The sequence below is a fragment of the Ailuropoda melanoleuca genome, chromosome 8 (genome assembly GCF_002007445.2).
Source record: "Ailuropoda melanoleuca isolate Jingjing chromosome 8, ASM200744v2, whole genome shotgun sequence".
NCBI classification, from domain to species: domain Eukaryota; kingdom Metazoa; phylum Chordata; class Mammalia; order Carnivora; family Ursidae; genus Ailuropoda; species Ailuropoda melanoleuca.
In genome coordinates this window covers 124249945-124263413 of record NC_048225.1, presented here as the reverse complement: position 1 = coordinate 124263413, position 13469 = coordinate 124249945, and the positions used below count along the sequence as shown (strand labels likewise).

The 13469-nt window shown below is 50.7% G+C and overlaps 2 protein-coding genes across 3 annotated transcripts in view; one reads left to right on the top strand and one right to left on the bottom strand.

Moving 5' to 3' along the window:
- Window positions 1-1684, top strand: part of LY9 (lymphocyte antigen 9) — a 46578-nt gene extending 44894 nt beyond the window's left edge. For both annotated transcript variants that reach the window (XM_011236671.3, XM_011236670.3), the window contains one exon: window positions 1159-1684. In XM_011236671.3, coding sequence (XP_011234973.2) covers window positions 1159-1227 — 69 coding nt within the window. In that variant the 3' untranslated portion in view covers window positions 1228-1684. The remainder of the gene's footprint in view (window positions 1-1158) is intronic.
- A 1567-nt stretch (window positions 1685-3251) lies between these two features.
- Window positions 3252-13424, bottom strand: CD244 (CD244 molecule). The gene is made up of 6 exons (XM_034667287.1): window positions 12294-13424; window positions 11861-11928; window positions 9523-9582; window positions 7371-7433; window positions 6020-6076; window positions 3252-4484 (listed from the first exon to the last, which is right to left on the bottom strand). Exons 1-6 carry the CDS (start codon window positions 12409-12411, stop codon window positions 4404-4406), a joined length of 447 nt encoding a protein of 148 aa, XP_034523178.1. The 5' UTR covers window positions 12412-13424; the 3' UTR covers window positions 3252-4403.
- Between the last annotated feature and the right edge of the window lie 45 nt (window positions 13425-13469).

Here is a 13469-nt window from a genome sequence, read left to right as displayed (position 1 = left end):
CATTGAAAGTGGGAGATAACACTGCACTGAGGTAGACAGGAAAGGCTTCATGAAAAAAATAATTTGGATTGGACTTTAAAAGATGGATAGAATTTGCTGAGTTAAACGTTTGTGCAGATATTCAGCTCCGTGCAACCATCATCTACCTCGTGTCCTGTCTTGTGGAACGACGCCTATGCTGAGCCAGTCAGGTACTTCACCTGTGGCCTTGAGACCTCCTCTGCACTTTTCACTATTTTCCCAAAGCTGCTTTCTACTCTGACCTGGCCCTTTGTCTTTAGGCCAATACTGGTCAATCTTGAAGTCTTGGACATTAGTCCCTACTCTGAGTTTCAGAACGGCCTTGAGTCACGACCTGTCTGGTCAGTCCTGCATGGCTCCCACACCACCACCCCAGGGACTCCAGATCCCTGCAAACACCCTCACTCACAGTCTAAGTGGAAATGAATGCATTTCCTCAGCCCAGGTCTTGACAGGATTTATCCCTTGTCTTCAGAATTTTCAGGACCACGAGTCCTGATTCTAGGTCCCCTAAGGCTGTCATTGCCCATTTGGTCAGGAAATTCTCAAGCCTACTGTAGCCTACTGTAGCCATTATTTTCTGACACATGTCTCTGCGTGATATCTCAAAGGCTTATGCTATTCCTAAGCTATTACCGACATGCTGCCTCCCCTCCTTTCTGCATCAGCTCGCATCTCACCTGCTCCTCAGGGCCTTCCCTAAACAAGGAGTCCTCAGAACCCTGGAAACATGAAGGCCAAAGAGTCTGGACCATTACTTCGATGCATAACCTCTACCATCTGGAATATCTCTCTATAGATGCTTGTCTTGCTTCTCCAGCCAGGGCAGAGACTGAGCTCATTAGACAGTAGCTTCTTGAGAGCAACACCTTTTATTGCCATTTTTGTATCCCCTCAACCTGCTGCCCTGAACTGCCGTCTATCTCCCTTACAGAGAGCCTAGGCAACTTCCCATTAGGAGGTTCTGATCAGCCTGATGGATTGTTCCATCACTAGGCCAGCCCATATGACCTGATTCCTACCGCGTGGACCAGTCTTAGCCTGGCCTGACCTTCCTCTCTCACCAGCACAGGGCCGAAGAAACCAGGGCCTCCCAGGCTTTCTTAACCATATTCTTGTGTGTCTTTTGGCCCACAGGTGATGCTGCCACCACAACAGAATGATCCTGAGTCTCCCAATATCCCTACCTATGAAAATTTCACCTGAAAAGCGAACAGCTGCTGCTTCTTTCCCCGTAGTTGGAGGGGCTGCTGGATCATGTCGGGCCTGGAGCTCTTCCAGACAGAAGCACTTCAGAATTGTCTTCAGGGTCTCGAAGATGCCTGGATTTGACCCAGCCCTTTCCTTCCACCCCTGTGACTTCCCAAGCCCATTAACAGATCAGACACGGGCTCCTTCTTGGAGTCGCTGGCCTTTAAGAAGTCCCTGCTCCATCTGTCTCCTTGTGTGCTCATACAGTTTCCCCTTGCAGCTCAGATGCACCACCTCAGAGCTCTGCCAAGCCTGGCCAAGTATTGCCAAAAGGACCCTGGACCATCACGACATCTTCTAAACAGCTGCTAAAATGAATCCAACGGATATTCTCATTTGTGGACACAGAGATCTATGTGAAATCATGTCCACTATAATACCTTTTTAAATAAAAGGACAGAAATAACCTAAATGTCCATTTAGTAGCAACGTGGTTAAATGCGTGATAATGTACCCATGCGACAGCAAGCACTGCCCCTTTGGTAAAGAAAGGAAAGACTAGAGGTGCCCAGGTGGCTCAGTGGTGAAGTGTCTGCCTTCGGCTTAGGTGGTGATGCTGGGAGCCTGCTTCTCCCTCCCCCTCTGCCATTCCCCCTGTTTGTGCTCTCTCTCTCCCTGTGTCAAATAAACAAATAAAATATTTACAAAAAAAAAAAGAAAGGAAGGAAGGAAGAAGAAGAAAAAAGAAGAAAGAAAGAAAGAAAGAAAGAAAGAAAGAAAGAAAGAAAGAAGAAAGAAAGAAAGAAAAGAATAAAGACTAGTATGTGCTAATATGGAATGAGCTCTAAGAATGGAAAGAACGAAGTCCAGGACAGTGTGTATCACATACTACCAGTTAGATAAAGAAGAAATGTATATCTATATGCTTATATAGTTATACAAAAGTTCCAAAAGGAAACACGAAAGACTTATCAGTGGCTGCCTCCAGGGAGTGAACTGGGTTGTTGTTTTGACTGCATACCTTTTTGTACTGTGGATTTCTGGTTTTAACTGTGTATATCTCTCACTCTTTAGATATATTTTTAAATGCTTAAAATGCCTCTTCTATATAAGCTTCCCATATTTACCCCAAAGAACTTCCCTCCTCGTTGTCAGGTCTGGATGTGGAACAGCCGTAGTATCTCTCGTCTCCCCCCAGGTGTGGCTCAGCCCTGTCCCCTCGCCTGCAGATTGAACTACCTTTGACTTATATTCATGATACTGTGTGTATGTTAGTGTCAAGTGCACCTGGCAGCCCATGATGTCCTTTAATGTCGTGTGTCTGCTGTCATACTCTCCTGCACATGTCCCACGGAGTCTTGGAGTCTTCTGTGTCTTCTGTGTCCTGCAAGGAGCATTCCCGCTGCTTTATACACAGCCGAGCTTAATTACTGCTTCTTCGCCGGCTGGTCATTGCATGGATAATTATCCTCGTAAGGCATTATTACAGAAGCTCAGTGAAGACATATAATATAAGGTTGTTCATTATGACACTCTAGAATACAGCATCCCCAAAAGCCCTGGACCCATAGGGTCTCTTCTGCTCCTTTAATAAACTGACCAGTTCAAGATCTACACAACTCAGGATGCGTGAAAGGCCGGGTCGATGGTCAGTGTCTCTGGTGTTCATCTAAACTGTTCCAACCCCCATCATTTCCTGATCCCTCTGCTCACCAAACCGCTGACTCTGGCCTGAGCTGCCAGGACATGCCTTGGAGTCCCCAGACTCCTTTTGCTTATGTTTTCCTGGTTTTTACCCTTGACACCTGCTCCAAAATGTGGTTTGTCCACACTTATCTCCAGGAGGAAGTCAGCCAGCCAGCCAAACAGCCCCCAGGGGAGAGGAATCAGGCAGAGCGTGAGCAAGGGCAGGCTGTGGCTATCCCCCATGAGACTGACTGAGCAGCCTGGGATCCGGGCATCCTGGGATCCTCTGCTCCAGTATCAACAAGGCTGGGAGATACCGAGAGCTGGCAAGGAATCTGGACCCCCTCTCCAGCAAGAATTAAACAGACATGTGTTTATTGATGGACACAAGTGCCCTTTGGCCGCTATAGAGAGGAAAAGTACAGAATATGGACGGGACACAGAAATGTAACTCAGAAAAGACATTTAGAACACCACTGAATAACAGCATAGTTTTATATTAAATTCGTACATTAAATACAGAGCCGGGCAATTGAAGAACCAGGCAATAGCCCCTGTTGGGGTCTCTGAGTAGGACCTCTTCCAGTTCACACTCAGCCCCTTCCTGGTCTCATCCAGAGTCTCTCTCCACTCTGGTCCCCACAGCCTCATGGAAGAGTCTGGCCTGAGGACGGAGCGGAGCCCAGAAGACTGTCTAGTTCCCAGCTGCTCAGCCGGCTGAGCCCTTCCTCCAGCACATGCCGTGGGGAGCACTCATCAGGACTCAGAACTTAGACTATGGTTTCGAACTGTGAAGAATGTGTGAAGAAGCTTAAGTAGATTCTAATCGTCTGTGTGTAAATCATACATCACACCGTGGGCAAAGCTGGTCTCACCGTGCAGTTCTCAGGACGGCACCATGTCCTCTCACTCCTGCCCGCTCTCCCTTGCGACCAAGTGGCCAGAGTTTAACGTTTACTACGTGCTGGGGGAGTTTTTCGTCTGTATTTGAGTAAAGCCTCGGCCTGGGCCCCTTGGCCTGTGTCCCTGCTGGCAGCTCACAGCTAGGTAGGCTTTCTCACAGAGGGGGGCTGTTTCTCTTCCTCTGAGTCACCACGATCTTTCCTTCCTCTTTGGAAGATGGGCCTGGGCAAGGGGAGGGTCTAGAAATGTGGCCATTCCAGATTAGAGAGGAGGAAAGATGAGTAACACGTTAGGAAACCAGGGGAAGGGCTCTTGATGCTAATAATAGCACGCCCTATATTTGCATAGCACTTGATAAACTTGCTTTGCAGTCTTTTATGAACAGGCAACCTCTCTGCCCATCCTCGACCAGTCTAGAAGTGCAGAGATAGTATTTAACAGTCTTGCTCTTATGAGAAATCATTTTCGAGACAAGACATAGACTATACACACACTCCCATGTCCTCCCTAGACTGTGCCCCATTCCGTAGACTCATGTGGTCTCATCCACGGTGCTGACGCCCAAAGCAAGGCTGGGACGTAAGAGACAACAGCTGCAGGGACTAGGAATACACGCGGAAGTTCTCCAGCTCCCTGCGGCTCAGTCGAGCAGGGTTCTGGGCTTTGAGTGGTCTCCTTCCAACCTGCGGAAGACAAGAACTTCAGACCCTCTCCCACTAGGAGACCCTCATAGCAACCTTGTGAGGTGTGAATTATTACCCTTATTTTACTAATTAAGAAAAAGAAGCTTGGAGTCGTCAAATAACTCAGGGTCAACAACTAGCATGAAGTAAAGGAGGAGCTGGAGACCAGTTCTTCACGCTCGGATTCTAACTAGTTCTGTTAGCATGACCGCACACCAGACTGCGTGGGCCCACACGGTGTCCTCTACAGCCCTGGGCTGTCCGGTTGGCTTTGATGCCGGGCTACAGCTGAAGTGCCAGGAATCCCAACAGGCACCCACCCACCTTCTCCCTTATGACCGCAGGCAGCATCTTTGTTGGACCACAGGCGGAAGCTCCGGTGTACCATGAGGCTAGTGGTGGGAGTGCCCTCCACGTCTTAATCTCTCCGGGAAGTATAATTATGCCTGCCCCATGGCATTCTATGAGGATTAAATGCAATAATTCACACGAAGCCACCAGCAGGCTACCAAATACATGATACACCCCCAGTAACTGTTAAGTCCCTCTTTTTCATTCCCTAAATGGCCTGATGGAACTCAATTCAGCCACCAGGCTCAATGGTCACTTTACAGTGTCCATTCCAGCAGCAGCTTAAGATTACCTATGCCCCAGAATGGTTCCCAATTACCTGCTAACTTTAGAAAATCATTTAGATTTACTTATCCTCCCTTCTCTGCACCCTCGCTCCACACACCCTTGGGAAGGAGAGATGTCCAGTGTAGAGCCGTTCCCACAGCTGGGGAACTAGCTGGAAGACAGCCCCAGTTTAAAACTCAAGCTCCCCAAGAAGAGTCCAACCCTAACACACGCTATGACCTTGAATTAGACCCTTGCTTTCCTTGGACCTCAGTTTCTTCATCTCTAAAATGAAAGAATCAGAAGGGGGAATGAAGCATGAGAGACTATGGACTCTGAGAAACAAACTGAGGGCTTCAGAGGGGAGGGGGGTGGGGGAATGGGATAGACTGGTGATGGGTGGTAAGGAGGGCACGTATTGCATGGAGCCCTGAGTGTTATACACAACTACTGGAGCATCGAACTTTACATTGGAATCCGGGGATGTACTGTATGGTGACTAACATAATATAATTTAAAAATTTTTTTTAAAAAAAGTGTGGGTAAGAAGATCCCTCGGGGGCACCTGGGTGCCTCAGTCGGTTAAGCATCTGCCTTGGGCTCAGGTCATGATCTCACGGTCCTGGGATAGAGCCCTACGTCGGGCTTCTTGCTCAGTGGGGAGCCTGCTTCTCCCTCTACCCCTCCCCCTGATTGTACACCCTCTCTCTCTCTCTCAAATAAATAAAATCTTTAAAAAGAGAGAAGAAAGAAAGGAAGAAAGAAAGAAAGAAAGAAAGAAAGAAAGAAAGAAAGAAAGAAAGATCCCTAAAATCTCTACAACTCTGAGACTCTATGCATGGCTTTTTCATGAGTGTTCGATTTCAAGGCTTTTCTATGGGCACTGAACCCATTCAGAAGGAGCTCCAGAATCTTACCTCTTCGTAGACAGTATAACTGACGGAAGAGCTCTGGTTCTTCTTCTTGGATTCAGACTGGAAATTCAGACGTAAAAAGTGCTTAACTTCAAGTTAGAAAATGTCCCACTCCTCACTGATGTGAGAAGCCCCCAAAGAGAAAGAGACTTAGGGCCCCAAAAAACCCCTGAACCCACATCTAGTTGTGAATAGAATCTCCTACCCCAAGAGTAAGTCATGGGGTTTATGGTTTCCAGAGAAGGCACAATACATACTTGTGAATGACATGACATTTCTGAACCCAAGTCAGAGGCTGGTGCCCACACCCACCTACCGCCCAGACGCACACATGCACACATTCCCAGCACACACACACACCCATAGCAGTGCCCTCAGACCATGCATCCCATCAACGCACAGCACACACACACCCCTAGTGTAAGCCCTTCTGACACACACATCCCCTGACCGTGGTGAGACCCCGGAAACACTGGAATTCAGAGGCACTCTCAGTGGTAGGGAGTCTCGCAAGCATGTGACCGTGGTGCCTGTGACCATCCATGCGGCCAAGCACTGCGGCATATAATCTAAATATAAATATCTCTCAAGGTAGAATCTTGAGAGATTGAATGGCTTGTTGGAAGGAGAGTGAATAAAAAGTCTGAAAATCTGTTTTTACCCCTCCCCCATTTGACCCTGACCTGCATGTACCCAACACTTCCACAGTTTGGCATCTCCCCGACTTGCCACACTACCACGTTAAGTTTACGTGTTCGTACCATGACTCCAGCCTTGGAAATACCATTCTTCCAACTCCCCTCCCACCCAAGGTGAAAAGATGACCATGGGCACCAGGTCCACAAAAGACCTGTGAGCTCAGCTTGGAGCAGGATTTGAGGGGACTGGGATGGGTTGCCTCAGCCTAGAGGCCCCCACCAGCAGAAGACTGGCCAGAACCTTTACCTGGTTTCCTGAAAGTCAACATTGTGTCTCTCTGGGTCTGGGCTATATTCCCCCACCTTGGAAACCCCTCTAGTATCTCTCGCCATAGCCCCAGCTGGCCTAAGGACAGTGGGGTCTCTCTGTACAAAGCACCACCTTTCTGTCTCTGTCCTTGTCCCATAGAAACTCCTAGAGACTCCTTTAATCCACTGTTCTCTTAGTCTCAGACCTGTTCTTTTTCTCCAGACAGAATCAGAAAGGCATTTCTAGTTGGCCCATTGACATTTCAGTACAGCCATTTAACCCAAGCTGCTCAGACACACACAGTGGAAGGCAGCTCACGAGGAAGTGCACACACACTCTGCACACTCCCGTGTACGTGCAAAACCCACATCTGCATCCACAGCACCCCCTGGAGGAAGAGACTCACCTTCTGGGAAGGCTGTACCAATGCGTACAACGTATTTGCTTCTTGTGATGTGGGAGCAGAAGACTAAAGAGAAGGGAAATAAAAGTATTTCAGAAGCGTAGATCCAGCAGAATCCTAGGGAGGGAGGTCATCTCTTCCACCCCTCCCCCCAACCCTGCCCAGACAGAAGCTCTAAGTATTAGTGAAAGGAACCCTGGACTCCGGAGGTCAGACAACCTGACTGCTCATCCCCCTGTCTGCGCACGTATTCTCCCCTAACCCTTATAACACGCCTACACGAGACGAATGACCGCCATCCGCCATCCTACAGATGAGGCTCCAAAAGGGTAAATAGCCCAAGTCAGACCGTCTATTCGCAGCAGAAGCAGACTTTAAACCCCAGACTCTCCAGAGATCCTTGCTTAACACCTCAATGCCTCCCGTTGCCAACATGCTTTCCTTCTCTGCACCTGAACCAGGTGTCCTCGAAGGCAGGTAGCCGTCCTCCTTCTAAGGAGCTGGGGGGGCTCCTTCTCTCAGCATCTCAGTCTGAGATGAGCTCTTCCTCATCCTTATTCAGACTCCTCTTGTGGGAACCCAACGTGGCTAAAGCCAGAAGCCTAGCAGGTACCGGTCACTTACATCTCTCATTAATGCTCTCAGACTTTGACCCACTATTAGTGAATCACATTATCTTATGGCAGAAGGAGGAGGCTCCCCCCAACCTGAGAATTCCAGAATGGCTGTGAGGGTTAAGCCTCTCCCTCCACGCCCCACTTCTTCCTCAGCTCCTCTCTCCCTTCACTGTCCCCCCTTCCCCTCTCTCCTGTCCCTTCACTTTCTCCTCTTCCTCCTTCTCTTGATCTTTCTCTGAAGCCTATCACCATTCCCCAAGGATTTTCTCTGCCGGGCAGCTTGGCCACCAAATGGAAGAGGTTACTGCTTCAGGACTTAGTTCTTTTTTTTTTTAAAGATTTTATTTATTTATTTATTTGACAGCAAGAGAGAGACAGCCAGCGAGAGAGGGAACACAAGCAGGGGGAGTGGGAGAGGAAGAAGCAGGCTCCCAGCGGAGAAGCCTGATGTGGGGCTCAATCCCAGGACTCCGGGATCACGCCCCGAGCCGAAGGCAGACACCTAACGACTGAGCCACCCAGGTGCCCCTGGACTTAGTTCTTTGAAAAATAAAAAATAAGTTTGTCATATTTATCAGAAATTTTTCATCACTGGCCACCAAGAGGCAGTATTTCCCTTGAGAGAGGGGCCCCAGCCTAGGTTATCAATAATGTCATTTTAGCGGTCAAATCAGAGGGCGCTTCTCCAGTTGATGGAGAATTTCTATAATCCCAGAATGTCAAAGACAGGGAGAGGGCAGGTGGAGTGGAGGCTCAGAAGCCCTTTAGCTCAGCTCTGTGGCCTGGAGCACATTAGTTAGCCTGTGTCTGTCTCCTCGTCTGCGAAATGGAGGTTATATTAGACCCACTTCGTGAGGCTGTTTTGTGAGATTCACTAAGGAAATAGACACAGTAAGTACTTAATAAATGTTATTATGGGGCGCCTGGGTGGCTCAGTTGGTGAAGCTTCTGCCTTGGCCTCAGGTCATGATCCCCGGGTCCTAGGATGCAGCCCCGCGTCGGGTCCCCTGCTCAGCGGGGAGTTTGCTTCTCCCTCTCCCCCTCTCCCCTGCTTGTGCTCTTTCTCTCTCTGTCTCTCAATCAAATAATTAAATTTTTAAAAATTGTTATTGTTAAGTCATAGTAAGATAAAAGAGAACAACCCAGATACATTCTTTCCTGAAAACAGGTATAATAAGGAGCAGAGATTAAAACAAAACAAACTATAAGGGCCCCAAGTATTAGAAGTAGCAGGGACAGAAAACAGAAGTGAGTCCCTGATGAATTTCCTCCCCCTACCGACCGTCTCGGCCACACCTGCTACAGGCATGGAGGGAGAAAGAAGACCTACATCGACTTCCCACTCTGTTCAGCTCTGCCAAGACACTCCAGAAGCACAAAGATCTTTTCAAACAATTTAATACAGCTGAGGCCACGCTGTCTTTTAGACCCCAGGAGCGCCAGGCTCTTACTCTGCCATTCAGGACTGTGAGCTTCTAGAAGGCATTGGGAAGCCCCATAGACAGGTATGGAATGGATTCGAGAAACCAGAGTGGTACCTGGGACTGGATCATGGAGTAGATGGTGCTTCCTTCTCCAGAGGGGTTCTGCCTCTGCTCCTACACAAGAAAGAGTAAAGGGGCACGTGGTCAAATGGCTGTGTCTGTCCAGACTGGGATTGGGTGGAGAGACACAGAGCAAACAAGAGGGGCCCCTGGAAGCTGGTGGAGGACGTGATCATTAGTCACCCCAGGGTGGGGAGGGACAGTAGAAAGAGCAACTCACACTGGAGTCGTTAGGGTCACGTGCAAGGAACCACTCAGGTGGGAAGGGGTTGCACCGAGTGACCCTGTCCAAGGGGGCTCTGATCACTGGCTTTACTTTGGTAACTTAGAAACTTGCCTTTGCTGACTTCTCAGCCAAATTTGCCACATAACCAAGGATAATGGGCTGAGCCCTGAGTGGGCTGCGATCTGAGCCTTATCTCAGGCCCGGAAATTCAGAAGCTTTCATTGTTTTAAAGCCCCTTCTCTAGATGCAGGCTAGGTGGCCCATGTGCTCTTGGCCTCAAGCCAACCCCCCGGGGCAGCTACAGAGCTGGGTGAAGCCTTGGACCCGAGGCCGGAGGCAGGGAGACCATGCCCTCCTTGTTCCCCTCCTGCCCACTGGAGACTGGGCTGGATGTGTTTTACCCCCGAGAGCATGTTGCCAGGTTGGGCTCTGATGGGGAGCAAGAGGAGGCCAGCAGGGTTTATTAGACAAGGAAGGAGCTCAGAGGAGCAGAAAAACGCCCGCTGTCTTTGGAGGTTAGAGAGTCACGGGCATTGGGCAAGAAACAGGAGTTTCCTGCTTTTCTTTTCCGCCCAGACCTGAATGAAGTGCCTCCAGAAAGGTCCGAACTGGGCCCCAGAGCAAGAACACATGAACTTGAGATTTAGGCCTTCAGCCCGAACCCTGGAGCCAGGAGGGAGAAGCCAGCAAGGGATGAGGCCACAGAGGGAGGAGCTCCTGAGTCGGGAGGCAGAGAAACAGGCCTGAATCCCCAAGAGATGTCTAATACTCTGACTAGTTATTTTCCACTATTCTCCCGCATTTACCTAACCTAACGTAACCTTCATTTCGAGGGAGTTACGGCCACTTGTCGCAAGCATTTGGGCTTCTGGCTGTAGGTAGATGGACTTGCTCTCAGAAATTTGTTCCAGCGGCTGGGAGTGATGGGAGAAACAAAGTCTCCTTTGTGTTTCACACCCCAGTATTCCACTACTGGGGCAGGGAAACAGGCCGGGGAAGCTGCCCCGACGGCTGGTTCCCACTGAGCCCAGACCTGAGGGAAGCGGCTCGTCTGTTCTCCAAGGCTTCATACGTGTTGTAAGCAGGAGGTCCTGCCACTCCGACTTCCTGCCTCACCTCCTCAGGCCCTTCCACCCCTCCAACCCTCCCCACTGGGCAGTTAGGCACTGCCTTTCCCCTAGGCCTGTCGCCACTTCCTGCCCAGCTCAGGGGCAGAGCAGTGGGGGGCACCCTGCAGCCGCTCTGAGGGTGCCCACCCCGGCTACACCTCTGCATGCCAGGCAGAGCTGGCCACTCCCTGCAGAGGCTGGCTGGAGAGGTTCTCGGGGATTCTCAGAGGAGGCCGTTCTGGCTCCTTGGCTTTGTGCTAACCTGGTTTCTCTCTCTAGCCCCTCGGCAGGCTCGGGCCTCTCCCCAGACTGCTGTGCGCGCAGACCGCCGAGCTAGCTACAGCGCCGGTATGCTCTGGCGGGGGGCTGGCGTCCTCCGCAGCCAGGGCGACAATCAAGGGACCCACAAAAGTAAACTTGGGTGTGCGGGGGCATGAGAATGTGTGGCCAGACACAAAAGACAAGCAAGCTGGATTCTTCTAGGGGCTTAGCACAGCTGGGGAGAAGGGGCAGAAACAAGGACGCCAGGGGCGTCTGGGTGGCGCAGTCGTTAAGCGTCTGCCTTCGGCTCAGGGCGTGATCCTGGCGTTCTGGGATCAAGCCCCACATCAGGCTCCTCCGCTATGAGCCTGCTTCTTCCTCTCCCACTCCCCCTGCTTGTGTTCCCTCTCTCGCTGGCTGTCTCTATCTCTGTCAAATAAATAAATAAAATCTTTAAAAGAAAAGAAACAAGGACGCCAGGGTGCCATCTGGGGAGGCGAGAGCAGCCTTCTGCCCACTCCTGTGCAGCTGCAGGGCTCCAGGTTCTCCCTTGTTTTCCGCCTTTCCTCCACAGCCGGAGCTGGGAGGCTGATGGGGAAGACAGACGGGAGGGCTGAGGATCACTTTGAGAAGACGCTTGTGTGGTTCCTTTTGTCTCCCTGCCCCTAATGGCCATCCTCCCCAGAAGCATCTTCCAGGCCAATCCAGAGACACCCCGGCCCCTCGTGCGCCGTACTTGATTTCTCCTGCTCTGCGTGTTCTTGATGTCTTCATAAACTGTCAGAGGTTCCGCTGGGCTCGTCTCTGTGGGAGAAAAGCAGCAAAGACAGAGCTGCAGAGACCTCCGGACGGTAGCCTGTCCGAGGCAGAGGAGTGCTCTCCCCAGGATGCCCGCAGGTGCAGGAGCAGCAACCACCCGACACAGCTCCCGCACCGGCTGGGCAGTCCCCCGACGAGCCCGCCACCTGCACGTACATCTGCACACTGGGCTGTAAACATTCCCAGGGCCCCCAGAAGGTACGACCTGGGAGAAGGGGCCTGGCAGCTTCCCCTCCCCCAGACATGCACTCACGTCCCCACGCTCCGGAGGAAGCGCAGGTGCTGAGCTCCCATGCTCCTCCCGCGGGCGTCAGGTCGGGCAACAGCGCCCCCTGGGGACCCGCACTTACGCGACTGCTTCCTCTTCCTCTTCCACACGCAGAAGCCGGTGAGGGCCACCAGGAGCAGGATGACCAGCAAAATCACGATGATCATCAGAAAGTTCACAGAGTTGTAGTCTAGGGACATGGAAAGAACGAGGCCTGAGCTTTCAGCCTCTCTCGTCCCTTCCCACCTGTCCGCTGCAGGACACGTTTCAAACCCGCACTCCTCTCTCACGGCCACTGATGGCACCAGCTAGGCTGTCCCTTTGCAGTTCGGTGACCTCCCCTGACTGATGCTAAGAGCGTGGATACCCATATCCGACAAGCCTGGCTCTGCGCCCTTGGGCAACTTCCTTCACCTCTCTGAGCCTCCATTTTCTCACTTATAAAAGGAGATGTTATCTTCATAAGGGGGTGGATTGTATGATCTAATATATGTAAACCACCTGGCACAGCCAATGTGACATCTGTCCATTCTTTTGTTAACTCAACAAAACACATTGCACCGCACTCTGTGCCTGGCAGCCCTCCCCTTCCCCTTCCTGCCCTCGTGCCGCCACTGCTCGTCCTCATTTGAACTTCTACATGTAACGTCTGGGTCACACACGTAGCCCAATGTGCGAGCCCACCGACAAGGGGACGGGGGAAAGGAATTACGAGTTCCAGGTGCCAGCTGCTGAGGCACTTCACAAACAAAACCTCATCTAATCCTTCCAGCCGTCCTGGGAGGAAACTGTCATCATCTCCATTTTACCCAAGAAAAAAACTGAGGCTCCGAGAGGGTAAGGAATCTGCCTGAGATCACAGAGCTAGTGAATAATGAAACCATGGTTGACATGACCCAAAAGCCAGTGTCCTTGTCACTCCAAATCGCTTCAGCTTGCTTGTTTCTTTTTTGCCCAGGAATGCCTACTTCATTGCTCCTCTTCGGCCATAAGTCCTTAAGGACAGGGACAGCAAATAGGTTTTTCCCTGTAATGCCCATGCTGATGACACATTAAGTCTCTATTTATCTGATAAAAATTAGTGCAAACTGGGATGCTGGGTGGCTCAATCGGTTAAGCGTCTGACTTCGGCTCAGGTCATGATCCCGGGGTCCTGGGATCGAGTCCCGCATCGGGCTCCTTGCTCAGCACAAGCCCCCTGCTTGTGCTCTCTCTCTCCCTCTCTCTCTGACAAATAAATAACATCATTTTTTTTTTT

What these genes read in the sequence shown, in the direction of transcription:
- CD244 (XM_034667287.1), bottom strand. Translation starts at nt 12,411, where the DNA reads ATGTCCCTAGACTACAACTCTGTGAACTTTCTGATGATCATCGTGATT. An exon ending in GAGGAAGAGGAAGCAGTCGC is followed by an intron (nt 11,929 to 12,293) that starts GTAAGTGCGGGT and finishes TTTCTCCCACAG; the next exon opens with AGACGAGCCCAGCGGAACCT. An exon ending in GTTATACTGTCTACGAAGAG is followed by an intron (nt 4,485 to 6,019) that starts GTAAGATTCTGG and finishes TGTCTTCCGCAG; the next exon opens with GTTGGAAGGAGACCACTCAA.